A 14,645-nucleotide genomic window follows, 5' to 3' on the forward strand; every position below is an offset into this window, starting at 1 on the left:
GATTGCTATTTGAAAAAGAAAACACACACACTGATCAAACAATAATTTTGTGTGCATTATGTGGAACAGATATTTTATTTCAAGCACTGTCTAGACTTTAAAAGTATGAAGGGAGAACAAATTTCTTTCTAAAGTACTAATTTCAAATATTCAGAGTACAAATTTCCTTCTAAAAATTATTTCATTTCTAGTTTTATTTTGAAGTATGGTATTACACTCAGAATTGACAATGAAAACATTCAAGTGGTGGATAGCTTCTGCCTTTTAGGATTGACCATCAACAGTAAAGGATCCAGCAGTCAAGAAATATGTCGCAGACTAGCACTTGGTATGATTGCAATGAAGGCCTTGGAAAGGATATTTAGATGCCGTGATGTGTCTACACCCTCAAAGATTAGAATCGTCTGGACAATGGTTTTCCCTGTGACACTCTATGGATGTGAAAGCTGGACTTTGAAGAAGCAAGATAAAAAAACATTGATGCTTTTGGACTTTGGTGTTGGAGAAGACTTTTGAGGATGTCATGGACAGCCAGAAAAACAAACAAATGGATCCTAAAACAAATCAATCCAAAATTTTCACTCAAGGCACAAATGACCAGGCTCAAACTATCATACTTCGGACACATTATGTGAAGACCCAGCTCCCTTGAGAAGTCTATAATGCTGGGGGAAATGTCTCTCTATGTGGTCACTAAGAGTCGACACCTACTTTACAGCACTTAATCAATCAATCAATGGTATTACACATAGCAAAAGTAGTATGGTTATATGCATAGTAACATTACAAGAGATAAGAAGCTCTCCCATTCTGTTTCACAATACTAACCCTGAGGTGTAGCCAACTTGTGACCCACCAGACAGAACACAGCACACCAGCCATACGTTGTGGCTTGCCAGGTGCTAAATCCCCTCTCCCTCCTTTTTTTTTGCAGTTCTACACAGGCAGCAAAACAAGCAGTTTATCTGGTCTATGGTGGGTTCCCATACATGCCTGCTGGTCTGTATCCAGCTTAGTGGGTCATAAATTGTGTAGGCCTGTTTCTCCTGCTTTAATGTCCTTCGCAGCTAGGCACAGATGGCAAGTATGAAAGCAGAACCAGATCACACAGAAGCTCTTCTCACAATCAGTGAGAAGAGCTTCCTCAAGGTCTGAGGGGAGAATGGGTTTTTCCGACCCTCCCCACAGACGATTCCTTACCGTTCCCTGGGCAGGCGGATCACACACTGACTAACGGCAGCTCTCCGGTAGGCCGCCTGCACCTTCCCATGCCCTGCAGCTCTGCGGGGGAGGGCCTGGCGCAGGGAAACAATGCAGCATGGTGCCCCGCCCCCACAAGTCCAAATAATGCACCTCATGAGTGATTTACATACAGCATGTATGTAACAAGTGAAATCCCTACATAGAACTAGATTTCATGAAGCAATTTTGTAACATGTAAAGTTGCCAGTAGATCTTCCACAAAGTAAATGTATCTAGAATAGGGCTGTGCAGTCCTATCAGTCTAATCAGCTAGGGATGTGTAAACAGGTTCGACCCCGAACCTGTTTGAGGTCAAACTGAACCCCCCTGTTTGGTCCAACCTTGGTCCGAACCCTCCTGACTGTTCGGGGGTTCGCAATTTAAAAAAAATAAAAAATATTTTTTTTTAACCTTTAGCCCCTTTGGGGGGCTTCCTCTAGGCCATGGGGGGGGGATCCAAAAAGGTTCCCCCTCCCCCCACCAGCCTTGGTCATCACTGCTGTGGCCCATTTGGCCACTTTATTCGGCTTTATTTCCACTTTATTCGCGCATGTGCAAATGGCCTCTGTGAGACCTGGCATGGATAGAGTTCTGACAGATAGAACTCCTGACAGATAGAGTTCTACAACAACAGAAAGGACCCCTGACAGATAGAACTCTGACAAAATTCCCTCCTGTTGTCTCAGAACTTTGTCAGAATTCTGACATGCCTTTTGGCAGAGGTGCACCAAGGTAGTTTTGGAGCCTAGACCTGGCTATGGGGTGGAGACTGCCTTGGTCGGCCTGATGGATGATCTCCAACTGGGAACTGACAGAGGAAGTGTGACTCTGTTGGTCCTTTTGGACCTCTTGGCAACTTTCGATACTATCGGCCATAGTATCCTTCTGGAGCATCTGAGGGGATTGGGAGTGAGAGGCACTGCTCTGCAGTGGTTCCGCTCCTACCTCTTGGGCAGGTTCCAGATGGTGTCCCTTGGAGACTGTTGTTCTTCAAAATCTGAACTTTTGTATGGTGTCCCTCAGGGCTCTGTATTGTCTCTACATGAAACCTCTGGGAGAGATCATCAGGAGATCTGGCACAGGGTGTTATCAGTATGCTGATGACACCCAAATATATTTCTCCATATCAGCATCATTGGGAGAAGGCATAACCTCCCTAAATGCCTGCCTGGAGTTGGTAATGGGCTGGATGAGGGATAACAAACTGAGACTGAATCCAGATAAGACGGAGGTACTCATTGTGTGGGGTCGAAACTTGGGAGACAATTTTGATCTGCCTGTTCTGGATGAGGTCAAACTTCCCCAGAAGGAACAGGTACGCAGTCTGGAGGTGCTTCTGGATCCAAGTCTCTCCCTGGTGTCCCAGGTTAAGGCAGTGGTCAGAGGTGCCTTCTATCAGCTTCAGCTGATATGCGAGCTGTGTCCATTTCTTAAGTTAGATGGCCTCAAAACAGTGGTACATCTGCTGGTAACCTCCAGACTGGATTACTGTAATGTGCTCTATTTAGGGCTGCCCTTGTACATAGTCCGGAGACTACAGTTAGTTCAGAACACGGCAGCCAGGCTGGTCTCTGGGGCATCTAGGAGAGACCATATTACTCCTGTACTGAAGGAGTTACACTAGCTGCCAATATGTTTCTGGGCAAAATACAAGGCATTAGTTATAACCTATAAAGCCCTAAACAGCTTGGGCCCTGGGTATTTAAGAGAAAGTCTTCTTTGTTATGAACCCCACCGCCCATTGAGATCATCAGGAGAGGTCTGTCTGCATTTGCCACCAGCTCATCTGGTGACTACTCAAGGACAGGTCTATTCCATTGCTGCCCCAAGGCTTTGGAAAGTGCTCCCTAGTGAAATAAGAGCCTCCCCATCTCTGACAATTTAAAAAAAGTCTTTAAAGACGCATCTGTTCACCCAGGCTTTTAACTGATACTGTTTCGATTGTTTTTAATGTTGTTTTAGAATATTGTTTTAATTTTTTTTAATTGTTGTGTGTTAAGTTTATTGTTTTTGTTTTTAACTGTTTTATGTTTTAATGTTTTATCTTGTTGTAAACCGCCCAAAGATGTAAGTTTTGGGTGGTATAAAAATATGTAAAACAAACAAACAAACAAACAAACAAGGCCTTTGGAGGCCCCCGCTCCCCTTCAAATTAAGCATCATCATGCTCCGCTGGGGAACCACACCCCCTTGGACAGACTAAAGAGGATTTGGGGGCCCTGAGAGGCTGGGGATGCCCTGGACATTGGCCTCAAAGTCTAGGGATAAGAGTGCTTCTGCCTTTTGGGCCTGTCACTGCACTAGCAGATGGTAGGGATGTGCATGGAACCATGGCGGGGAGACTCAAAGGCGGCAGGGGTCTATGTTTAAGAGCAGGGGTGGGTGCACTTACCCCTCCTGCCACTTTCCCCCCACTGGCGTCCGTGTTTTACAAAGCCCATCGGGGCAGCAGCATACCTCTCTGCTAACCCGTTGCCCCAACTTCCGGATATGACAGGAAGTCACCAAGGCGCCTGCATGCACTTCCGGTTCCGTGCACATTCCTAGCGGACGTCCCCCACCTCTGAGCAAGATCTGAATAGATAGAGGGACTGGTATTGAGGGGCAGCATGCTGGAAATTGGGTGGTGAGGGCGTAGGGCAACATCCATGGTGGACCTTCAAGGTCAGAGGATCCTCCATAAGGAGTTGCTCTTCTTTCCCTTGCCCCCAATTTTCAGCATGCAGTCCCTCAAAACAGCCCTCCTCTGTTGAGTCAGAAAAAAATGATCTCTGGCTTGGCTGCAGGGGTGGTTTTGAGGTGCTAAATGCTGAAAATCAGATGGGCAACTCCCTGTGGGGGCCCTCTTACCCTGTGGGAGTTGCCCTGTTCCCCCCACTCCTGATTTCCAGCATTCAGCCCCTCAACCCACCTGACAGAAAAATTTGAAAATTCTAACCTGATCCGACCAACAGTTTGGGGGAGTCATTTCAGTCCTCCCAACAATTTATCTGTCAGTTCCAATCTGATCAGATTTGACATTTTTCACCATGCATAGGCCTAATCTGAAAGGATAATAAGAAAATGACTAACAATAACATATTTTATTAAACTGCTAGTCAATTGTCATAGCATGCAATACACTAGTCAAAGGCTTTTTAAAAAAAATTACTTGTAACATCTGCCAGGTATTTAACAGCATCTGTACCACATGGCCATGCAAACCACCCAGTGTTTTAAATTTAATGCAAAGTCTGAAAAGATGAACTTATTTATCCACTCAAAAATTAAGACCAGAAAAGGGAACAAGAATACAGAGCATTATTCATCACTGGAATGAATGTTTCAACAAAGTTCTGCTTCTTCCTTTCCACCCCTCTCAGTTGTTGCTATGACATCATTTACATCCTGAGCCTAAAGCAACTGAGTTAATATTCGGCAAATATGGATGATCAAAGTTTATTACTGGCTACACATAAGAAACAGGATTTCTTTTTTAAAATTGCCAAAATAAAATCATCCAACTTTTAATTAAAGCCACATATTTATGACATGCAGTGCATTCTTCCCTTCAAATACTCAATATTTTAAACCAAAAAAGAGCAACTGGAATTAAAAGTCACTTGGTTTCAAGACCAACAGAATAGAAGCTGCTGACTGCAACATTTTGTAGCATAAGACCTCAGTCAATAGGTATGCCAATAGGGCCAATGCATTTCACAAGCTTCTGAGAAGCTACTATTCCTCTGCCAGAACAGATGCTTGCTTATCTAATTAAGCAGCAGTGAATGTGTCTTATGTTAACAAATGTTTAAATCTAAATTTTGCAACCCTTGCCCTTCAAATTATAGAAATTAAGAAGTTTTGCTTACTTTACTTAAATTATATCAGTTTCAGCCCAGTCCTTTTCAAGTATAGTATCAGAAGTCTCTTCAAGTTCATTTAAGTTTAGTCCCATATATGTAGGACTGCACTATTAGTCTGTTTGCAACATTTGTGTTAATATTGGGCAGAGAGCTTGCCATTGGCATAAAAGCTGCACTGTTATGCATTCAAATAAATTTTAGTCAGTGTATTGTACTAGATTAATAAAAACTGATAATTGATCTATTAAACCTTCATAAATTTGCACACAAGAAAAAAAATAATTATAAAGAAAAAAAACCCATATTAGGTAGTATCCAGACTAGGATCCAGACTAGGGCAGTCATGACTAAGCACTATTGAAATTAATGAGACAAGTTAATAAAAATTAATTTTAGTCCCATTAATTTCATGACTTTATCATGACTAAGTCTGTATGGTGCCCAAAATATTTGTTTTTAGATGATGTCCCAGTGTGTTTCAGCTGCCATAATCTTAGAAGAGACATTATTTCCCCTGCTCCCACACACAGGAGGAAATGCCACTTGCTGTGGCATTTGCCACTGACGGTTTTTATGAGTAGTAAAACATTTTTTCCAATCTGCTGACTGATTAATCAAAAGCACCTTTTTAAATTTTTTTTTTTAAATTTTGTAATCAGGCTTAGGCTTACAAAGAGCTATCCAGTAGCACAGAAATTGCATATATATGTAACCCCTTGTTCACTTGTAAACTGGTACCTTAATTTGTTGGTTTGCTGACATCTAACACAAGCCATGTGACAAAATACCTAGAAAGCAAAATACCAAAACACTGAATTTAACAATCCCCATGTCAAATCTAGCATGATGGCATTTGAAAACATTGGCTAATATTCTGTGCTGTGCAACACACAACATGAAAGGCAGCCCCTGTGGTGCTGTAGAGGCAGAAAGTTGTACAATGAGCTAAAACAGCACATGGGCACTTGTGTCGTAATACTTCCATGGTTTCTAGTGGAGGTAGTGCTGCAGAAGTGCTTGTGCAATGTTGTAGGTCATGTTATGTGTGTGTGTATACACACACACACACACACACACACACACTTATATCCCACTCTTCCTCCAAGGAGCCCAGTGTGATGTACATGGTTATGTTTATCCTCACAACAACCCTGTGAGGTAGGTTAGGCTGAGAGATATGTGACTGGCCCAGAGTCACCCAGTGAGTTTCATGGCTGAACGGGGATTTGAACTCTGGTCTCCCTGGTCCAACACTGTAACCACTACATCACACAGGCAGGGTATTTTAATGTTGTAACTCTTTTTAAAAGAAATAAACTAAAATTATTATCTCTTGCAAGCAGACAAAACCACAACATCATCAGGAATATGTTCTGCCTCCTGATATAAACACTCTATTAACCAAGGAATGAATTTCACATTGTATTTTTTTTTATTGTACAGCTTGAAAAGCCAGGCATCAGGGTTTCTGATTCATGTGCTGAGGCAAATAAACCCCAAAGCAATGGTGTGCCCTTTCTGATACTACAAAATATTTGCGCTCATTAAATGTTATTATGGACCTTTGTACAAAAAAAATTAAATGTGGGAACTGGCAAAAAAAAATTACTGAAACAGTTTGGGGCAACACAGGAGGGGAGCAGAGCTAATCTAAAAAACAAGTTTAGAAATTAATGTCAGAATATTTTATGTAATGTTACATGCAAATGTTTGACTGCTTTGGTATGTGGTTATACTGTACACTCTGATTTTTTGTTCTGATTTTTAATGAATGAGGAAATGCTTATAGGTAGTAGAGTTTGATAACTGTTTGCATGCAAATGCTAACATGCACAAAAACCAAAAAGCTTAGGGATAATAATTAAAATTACTATAAATTAAGCTTCCTGTATGGGCAGTTGATAAGTATTTTTTCTCCTTCATTACCAAGATGGTGTGAGAGCCCTGATAAATAGTAAAAGATAACAAGTTGTTCTAGTAAGAACTAATCAGCCTACTTTCCTTTCACTGCCTCTACATCTGGACTAAATTTAGTGCAAATCAAGGTCCACAAGTTAGATCTCTTGTGCCTCAAGTGTTCATGCATCCACCATCTTGGATCAGTGTGGATGCCATTATTACAGACTATACCACTGAGGTGTCCCTGTGTGTCACTCACTATAATTTGTACAATTTGGTGCAAATGGGTTAGACAGTCCTCAAGTTAGTGCACCTGTGCCTCAAAAGTTCATATGTCTGCCATCTTGGATGTGGGTAGATGACATCATCACAAACTACACCATTGAAGGGTCCCTACGCAGCACTACTGCTGCAGCAAATTTGGTTCAAATTGGTTAAGCGGTTCACAATTTAGCCCACCTGCGCCTCAGAAGTTTATGCTTTCACCATTTTGAATTAGAGTGGATGACATCATCATAAACTATGCCACTGAGGTGTACCTGTGTGTCACTCACTAAAACTGTACCCAATTTGGCTCTAATGGGTTAGTCCACAAATTAGCCTGCCTGCACCTCAGATGTTAGCGAGGCTGCCATTTTGAATTGGAGTGTATGGCATCATCACATACCATGTCATTAGGGCATCCCTACATGTCCCTACAGCTGTAGCAAATTTGGTTCAAATTGGTTACGCAGTACACACGTTAGCCCTCTTGCGCCTCAAAGGTTTACGAGTCTGCCATCTTGGATCGGGGTGGATGATATCAATTGTTATCAACAACCACAATTGTTAATTGTGGCTATATTGTTTTTAACTTGTTTTAGCTTTTATTGTTTTAATTGTAAACCGCCCTGAGCCATTTTGGAAGGGCAGTATATAAAATAAATAAATTAATTAAATTAAATATCATCACGAAGTACGCCATTGAGGTGTCCCTATGTGTCCCTACAACTGTACCCGATTTGGTTCATATTGGTCCAGATGCTGCAAAGTTGATGGCGTAGGGGGGGGGGCACACAGACACACACAGAATGCCAGGTGATAAGGTGATTCCATAAGCCTACTGGAAGGTAGGCTGAAAATGCAGTAATGTAGCGGTTATTATTTAATGAGTAATTAAGCTACACCTTAAATTGACAACTCAGTCCTCTACTTGATGCAAGGAGACCTTAAACTAGTGGAAAACCTGTCTCCCTGGTTCAGTGTTACAAGGACACCCACATTATTTGTCTGTTTAAAACGCTTATATGCCACCTTGCTGTCAGTGATCAAGGTGGCTTACAACAACAAATCTAACAATTTACACAACAAAACTACAGTATTTACTAGAGACCAGAGTCAAAAGCGAAAGAAACAAAATTCTTTTTAAGAAAAACCTCGATACCTCTTACAACAGATCAAAAGCAATCCTAAAACAGATCACTGCTATCATCTACTAATCTTGTACTAATAGCAATGGTAATTCTGGGGAGACAAGGCACCTGTACCTCCCCTACCACCAAGGCTTCAGCGAAGAACAATACTCTTCACAGAGTACCCCATCACAGAAAATAGAGTTTGCTCATGCATTGAAAACAACAGGTCAAGGGGGAGCAATTAAAAAGACTGCGCGATCTCACAGCAGATCCCTCTTTACCCATCAGTGGTAGCCTCCCAGTAACATTCTGCATCACCAAAGTTCAGGATAGCACACAGCCTTAGCATAACAACATGACTCCTAAGTTTGATCCTATTTTGCATCACAACTTTTGCTAATTGTGGCCTGTCCCTATATACCTCCAGGTTGAGCAGAGGGGCCTCAGATGCAGGGGAGGGGCTTGACTTCACCCTGCACTTTGTCTGCCAGACTTTGCTGCAGCACTGAGCCTGGCCTATCTCTGTAGGGCCTAGGTTCCACTCTTGTTGAGTCTGGATCATCATTGGCTGCCTCATGTTTAAATATGGAAGAACAAGAGGCACATCCTGTTAGGGCTTCCCTCCTGCCTCATTTCCTCCTTTATTAACCCATCCCCTGTGCAGCCCCCATCTTGTCCATTGCCTGTGCCGCTCATTCCTGCACCTTCTTTCTCTCTCCCCAGCCAACCACTTTCCCTTTTATTGCCCTCCTTTCCTTTTGGAGTTTCGCAGTTGGCATGCATCATTGGGCCATGCCGAGAGCTTGGCTGCATCTTCAACTGTGGGCCATTGGGAGCAGCTGGGCCCACCTTGCTTGCCCATGTCGTGGGCTGCCTCCATCTTGTTGGCCCATGGTGAGCCTTCCATACCACCGTGAGTTTGACTGCTGTTACTGGGGCCCCTCCAGCTGGCCAGGTGAGCAGGAAGGCATCAGTGATTGGGAAAACTGCATCCCCCTGCCCCCATTGTTCTCAACTGAGAACACTAGCACTGAAAGGGCACAAACTAAATAAAATAAACTAAATTAAGAGACAAGAATCATTATAGATTTAATTATAATGAGCATAAGAAGAAAGAAATGCTTCATAGAGAAAGATGGCTTTGATTAGAGCAATTTCCCAAGTAAAAAGCAATACAAATCATGGAAAAGAATTCTGGATCCAACCGGGCTGATTGCTAAAGAGATTAACATAAACGTTTCTATAACAGCCAAACCGAACTTCTCCTATATACTTAAAAACATTTGATAGGGATTAAGCTCACACAAATCTCAAATTCCTATATTCTTCAAATATAGTAACGAGTGGTAGGAACCAAGTCCCTAAGCTGTTGATAATTACATTTTGGTACATGATGCAATATTATTGTGAGGACTGCTTTGAAATTATCATTAAACACAGCTCTTGGCAGACAACGCTGAATATTTGGAGCACACAACATGAGAATAAATAGTTGAATTATGTTCTAAGTGAAAATATAAACAGATGGCTTAAAAACAACTATTTCAGATTATTCACTTTTGGAATCAGCCACTGTGAACTAGGTTTGATGGAAGTCTGTTGGAGCAACATCAGAATGCCCATGGCTGATCCCAGACGTTCCTAGTGCCCATTTTTGTGAGGCAGCAGCAGAGAAGTGACCCTTTTGACTGAATCAGACTGTAACTGACTCTGGGCCAGTCACTTCTCTCTTAGCCTAACCTACTTCACAGGGTTGTTGTGAGAAGAAACTCAAGTATGTAGTACACCGCTCTGGGCTCCTTGGAGGAAGAGCGGGATATAAATGTAATAAATAAATAAATAAACTGCCTTCTCCCATCCTCCCAATCTACAAATGGGCTTCCTCCAGAGGGCATTATGAAGATGCAGGAGCCTCTGGAGGAAGCCCATTTATGAATATAGAGGATATGAGGAGATAACAGAGCAACTCACTCAGCCAAGTGAGTCACTATATCAGTGTGTCTCTTCTAGGAACCTAAATCTAAAATTCCAGCACTGAAACCAAAGAGCCAATGGCATATAAACATCTTTAGTACTTATGCAGAAAGAGTGAATTTTCACAGGTTCTCTCATCCTCACAGGGGATAGGCTCAACACACTTTTTAAAAGATTAACAGCCTTATTCTCCTCTGCAGCTGATTGTCTTATGACATGGAAATAGTGACAAAGCACTACCACTTCTAGCAGCATATTTCCTTATCTTGACACAGGAAAGTGGGACTATAGAGGGCCAGCATGATGCAGCCTTTGTTAAGGAACTTCCCTCTACTCCTATAACTGATCCATTTCCTCTTGTTCTGAACAGCAAAAGGCTCAACCCACACTTCACAGGCAGCTACTTGTGGTACAAAAATTGTAAGCATCAATGCCAGTGACTATAGCTGCTACTTATGCAACCTACCTGTTATACCAGACAGATAAGCCTGCATTTACATGTCTACAGGAACATGTATATAGCATTATGAATATAACCATTTTTCCATGACACACTGTAGTTCTAACAATCCCAAATGCACAATACTGCAAATACCTCCATATCTTATTCTGACATTCCAAACCTACTTAAAACCACTTTCTTTTAATTAGCTTCCCAAATTAATGTCTCCTCTTTTCTTCCAAAATAAGGCTCTTTCCCATAAATCTGCACTGGCTCAATGCCCAGGATGGATAATCATCAGTCCTGGACCAGTGACAGCTTTGAGGTCCCCAGGCTCTGTCCTGGGAGCATAGCAGGAATAGGCTCTTGCTTTCAGGCACAGTCCAAGGCATTAGTATAAGGAGACTTCCTTTGATTATTGTTTTTCTGCCAAATATGACAGTGTGTGAAAGTCTAGAAGTTTGTGTTAACCTTTTGTCCATTTATGCTGCCTTTCCCCCTCGCATCTCATCATTCTAGTTGTTCTCAGATGTTTTATTTTTTAAGCTTAAAAAAAAATTATGGTTGCAGAAATAATGTGAATAAGGAATTACTTTAATTGCTGCTATGTAAACATTTTATTACTTATGTCCCTTTAACAGAAGCGTGTGCTAGTTGCTTAAGCCAGTTCAATCAAACAAAAAGTGATATTATCATTGGACATGATCTACAGGTAAAAGCAAACTCTCTGAATGTGGCTACCAGAAAAAGAACAAGTTGTTCTAGTAAGAACTAATCAGCCTACTTTCCTTTCACTGTCTCTACAACTGGACTAAATTTGGTTCAAATCAAGGTGCACAAGTTAGATCTCTTGCACCTCAAATGTTCATGCATCCACCATCTTGGATCAGGATGGATGACATTATTACAAACTATGCCATTGAGGTGTCCCTGTGTGTCACTCACTACAACTGTATCAAATTTGATTCAAATGGGTTAGACAGTCCTCAAGTTACTACACCTGCACCTCAAAAGTTCACACATCCACTATCTTGGATTGGGGTGGATGACATCATCACAAGCTATACTATTGGGACATCTCCATGTGTCCATACAGCTGTAGCAAATTTGATTCAAATCAGACTGTCCACAAGTTAGTGCACTTACACCTCAAAAGTTTATGTGTTTGCCATCTTGAATTGGGTTGTATGATATTGTCACAATTTACACCGTTGAGGTGCCCCTATGTATCCCTACAGCTGTTGCAAATTTGGTTTAAATCAGTTAAGCGGTTCACAAGTTAGCCCACTGGCACCTCAAATGTTTACATGTCCACCATCTTGAATTGGGTTGGATGACTGTCACAATCTATAACGTTGAGGTGTCCCTACGTGTCCCAACAGCTGTAACAAATTTTGTTCAAATCAGTTAAGTGTTTCACAAGTTAGCCCACTTGTGCCTTGGATGTTCATGCGGCCGCCATCTTGAATTGGAGTGAATGACATCATCACACACCATGCCATTTGGGCATCTCTATGTATCCCTACAGCTGTAGCAAATTTGGTTGAAATTTGTTAAGTGGTTCACAAGTTAGCCCACTTGCACCTCAAATGTGTACGTGTCTGCCATCTTGGATTGGGGTAGATAGCATAACCACAAACTATGCCATTGAGGTGTCCCTATGTGTCATACAGCTGTAGCAAATTTGGTTCAAATCGGTTAAGCGTTTCACAAGTTAGCCCACTTGACCCTCCAAAATTTATGTGTCCGCCATCTTGAATCAGAGTGGATGACATCATCACAAACTATGCCACTGAGGTGTCCCTGTGTGTCACTCACTAAAACTGTATCCAATTTGGTTCAAATGGGCTACACAGTCCACAAATTAGCACGCTTGCGCCTCAGATTAGCACACGGCCACCATCTTGAATTGGAGTGGATGACATCATCACACACCATGCCATTTGGGCATCCCTAAGTGTTCTTACGGCTGTAGCAAATTGGGTTCAAATCGATCAGGCGGTTCACAAGTTAGCCCACTTGGCCTCAAAAGTTTACGCATCCACCATCTTGGATCGGGTTGGATGACATCATCATGAACTACGCCGTTGAGGTGTCCCTATGTGTCCCTAAAGCTGTATGCAATTTGGTACATATTGGTCCAGGTGCTGCAAAGTTGATAGGGGAGGGACTCATGGACACACACACAGAGAATGCCGGGTAATCTCATAAACGTACTGGAAAGTAGACTAAAAAAGAAAACATGGAAAAGCAATCTTGAACAACTCAGTGGGGGCCTCATAACTGACAGGAATTGATAGAACAGGAAATGCACTCTGCATACCTGGCTGTCACTTAACAGTGTAGGGTTGCCTTTTCTTGGGATTGCCCTGGTACAGGACCAAACTAGGAACATCAGAAGCAGCCACTGGGACTGGCCCACAAGAAGTTGAGGCCCACAAGAAGTTGAGGCTGTTTGAAAAGTATTGCAAGAGGAGGTCCACCTGCTTTACTGTTTTGTTTTGTTATGTTTTGTTTTTAATGTGCTTCAGCAGATCTGAAGGAGTGAGACCACTGGACTGACACTTGAGCCTTCGACCTCATTAAAAGGATGTGATAAAAAGCAAGGAGCATTTGAACTGTGTCGTGGTGGGAAAGTCTGGTCGCCAATACTGGATTCATCTCATGTCTCCGTCCAAAAAAGGAAAGGACCCCCTTAACCATGTGCGCTATTTTGTCCACATCAGACATCCTCTTCTGGTAAGAATACACTTTTTCCTTGGCTTTTCCAATGGGGGTTATCACAGCTCAAATTGGTTTGTGCTTAAGTGTAAAAACGCTGTCTGTCAAACCCTATTCGGACATTTTGTAAAGCTTGACAAATCCCAGACACCAGAGAGCCACGGCACCTAGAAATTTAACCATGGGGCTTAACCTAACCTAATATCCTAACCATAGGATATTCAGAGGAAGAGTTATTTAATACATCTTTGACCCAGGCAGCCCTGTTTCTGTTCCAAGTATGTTGCTTGTAAGGGAATAAAGAGGAGCCTATTTACCCTCTCCCTCTACAATGCCCATCACCAAGTCTGGTAATTTTGTCCCATGTCCTTTGTCTGGTTCCCAAATCAAAATAAAATTTTCAAGACCTGCATTGGGGTGGAGCTAATCTTGTGGAAGTGAGCACAGACTGTCCTCTTTGGTAAGCAGCATTTGCCTTAGTTTGCATTTGGACAGTTACTACATGTGAACTCTGTCTGCTGTAAGATATTACCCTTAGGGGATGGGGACATAGCCCCGTGATGGAGCATCTGTTTTGCATGAAGAAGGCTCCCGATTCAGTTCTTGGCATCTCCATCTAAGGCTGAGAGAGATTCCTGCCTGAAACCTTGGAGAGCTGCTTCCAGTGAGTGTAGTAGACAATATTGAGCTAAATGGACCAATGTCTGACTTGATATAAGGCAGCTTCCTATGTACAACAGGAACCGTCATCTAATTGAATCTATTAATTAACTTCTATGCTTGAAAAGAAAATGAATGTGGCTAAATATATCTCTAATCCTGTCAAAACTCTTATCTGCTTCTAGATAGGAGCCATCCTAACACCATTTCAAGCCAAGTTGTACTATACCTGATAAATTTGTTTGTGGACCTTTGAACAGGAGCTCTGAACTGCAGACACATCGCCATCAGAGATTACTATTTCAAGTTTAGCATTGATTTCTGTGAGATGGTAATATTCCATTGGTTCAGGTGTGTACCCCTCACCTGGTACCAACCATCCAATTGCTTCTTCCTATAAGAAGGAACAATGAATTAAGTATCTGCCAAAATGATACAGATAACTAAGATTTAGGAAATCCTCTAAAT

At 42.1% G+C, this 14,645-nt stretch overlaps 1 protein-coding gene and 1 long non-coding RNA gene across 4 annotated transcripts in view; one reads left to right on the plus strand and one right to left on the minus strand.

The window, feature by feature from the left end:
* The window catches only part of FSIP1 (fibrous sheath interacting protein 1), a 120,083-nt gene that overhangs the window by 62,357 nt on the left and 43,081 nt on the right, over positions 1-14,645 (minus strand). For both annotated transcript variants that reach the window (XM_053257562.1, XM_053257552.1), the window contains exon 10: positions 14,407-14,571. In XM_053257562.1, coding sequence (XP_053113537.1) covers positions 14,407-14,571 — 165 coding nt within the window. The remainder of the gene's footprint in view (positions 1-14,406; positions 14,572-14,645) is intronic.
* LOC128328032 (uncharacterized) lies at positions 1,944-14,466 on the plus strand. Of its 2 annotated transcripts, none has more exons than XR_008308955.1 (4): positions 1,944-1,974; positions 11,438-11,508; positions 13,331-13,535; positions 14,363-14,466. It is a non-coding gene; the product is annotated as an uncharacterized LOC128328032 (long non-coding RNA). The 2 variants fall into 2 exon arrangements; XR_008308956.1 differs by having other exon boundaries at positions 1,959-1,974; positions 13,328-13,535.

The sequence above is a fragment of the Hemicordylus capensis genome, chromosome 1 (genome assembly GCF_027244095.1).
Source record: "Hemicordylus capensis ecotype Gifberg chromosome 1, rHemCap1.1.pri, whole genome shotgun sequence".
Classification (NCBI taxonomy): Eukaryota; Metazoa; Chordata; class Lepidosauria; order Squamata; family Cordylidae; genus Hemicordylus; species Hemicordylus capensis.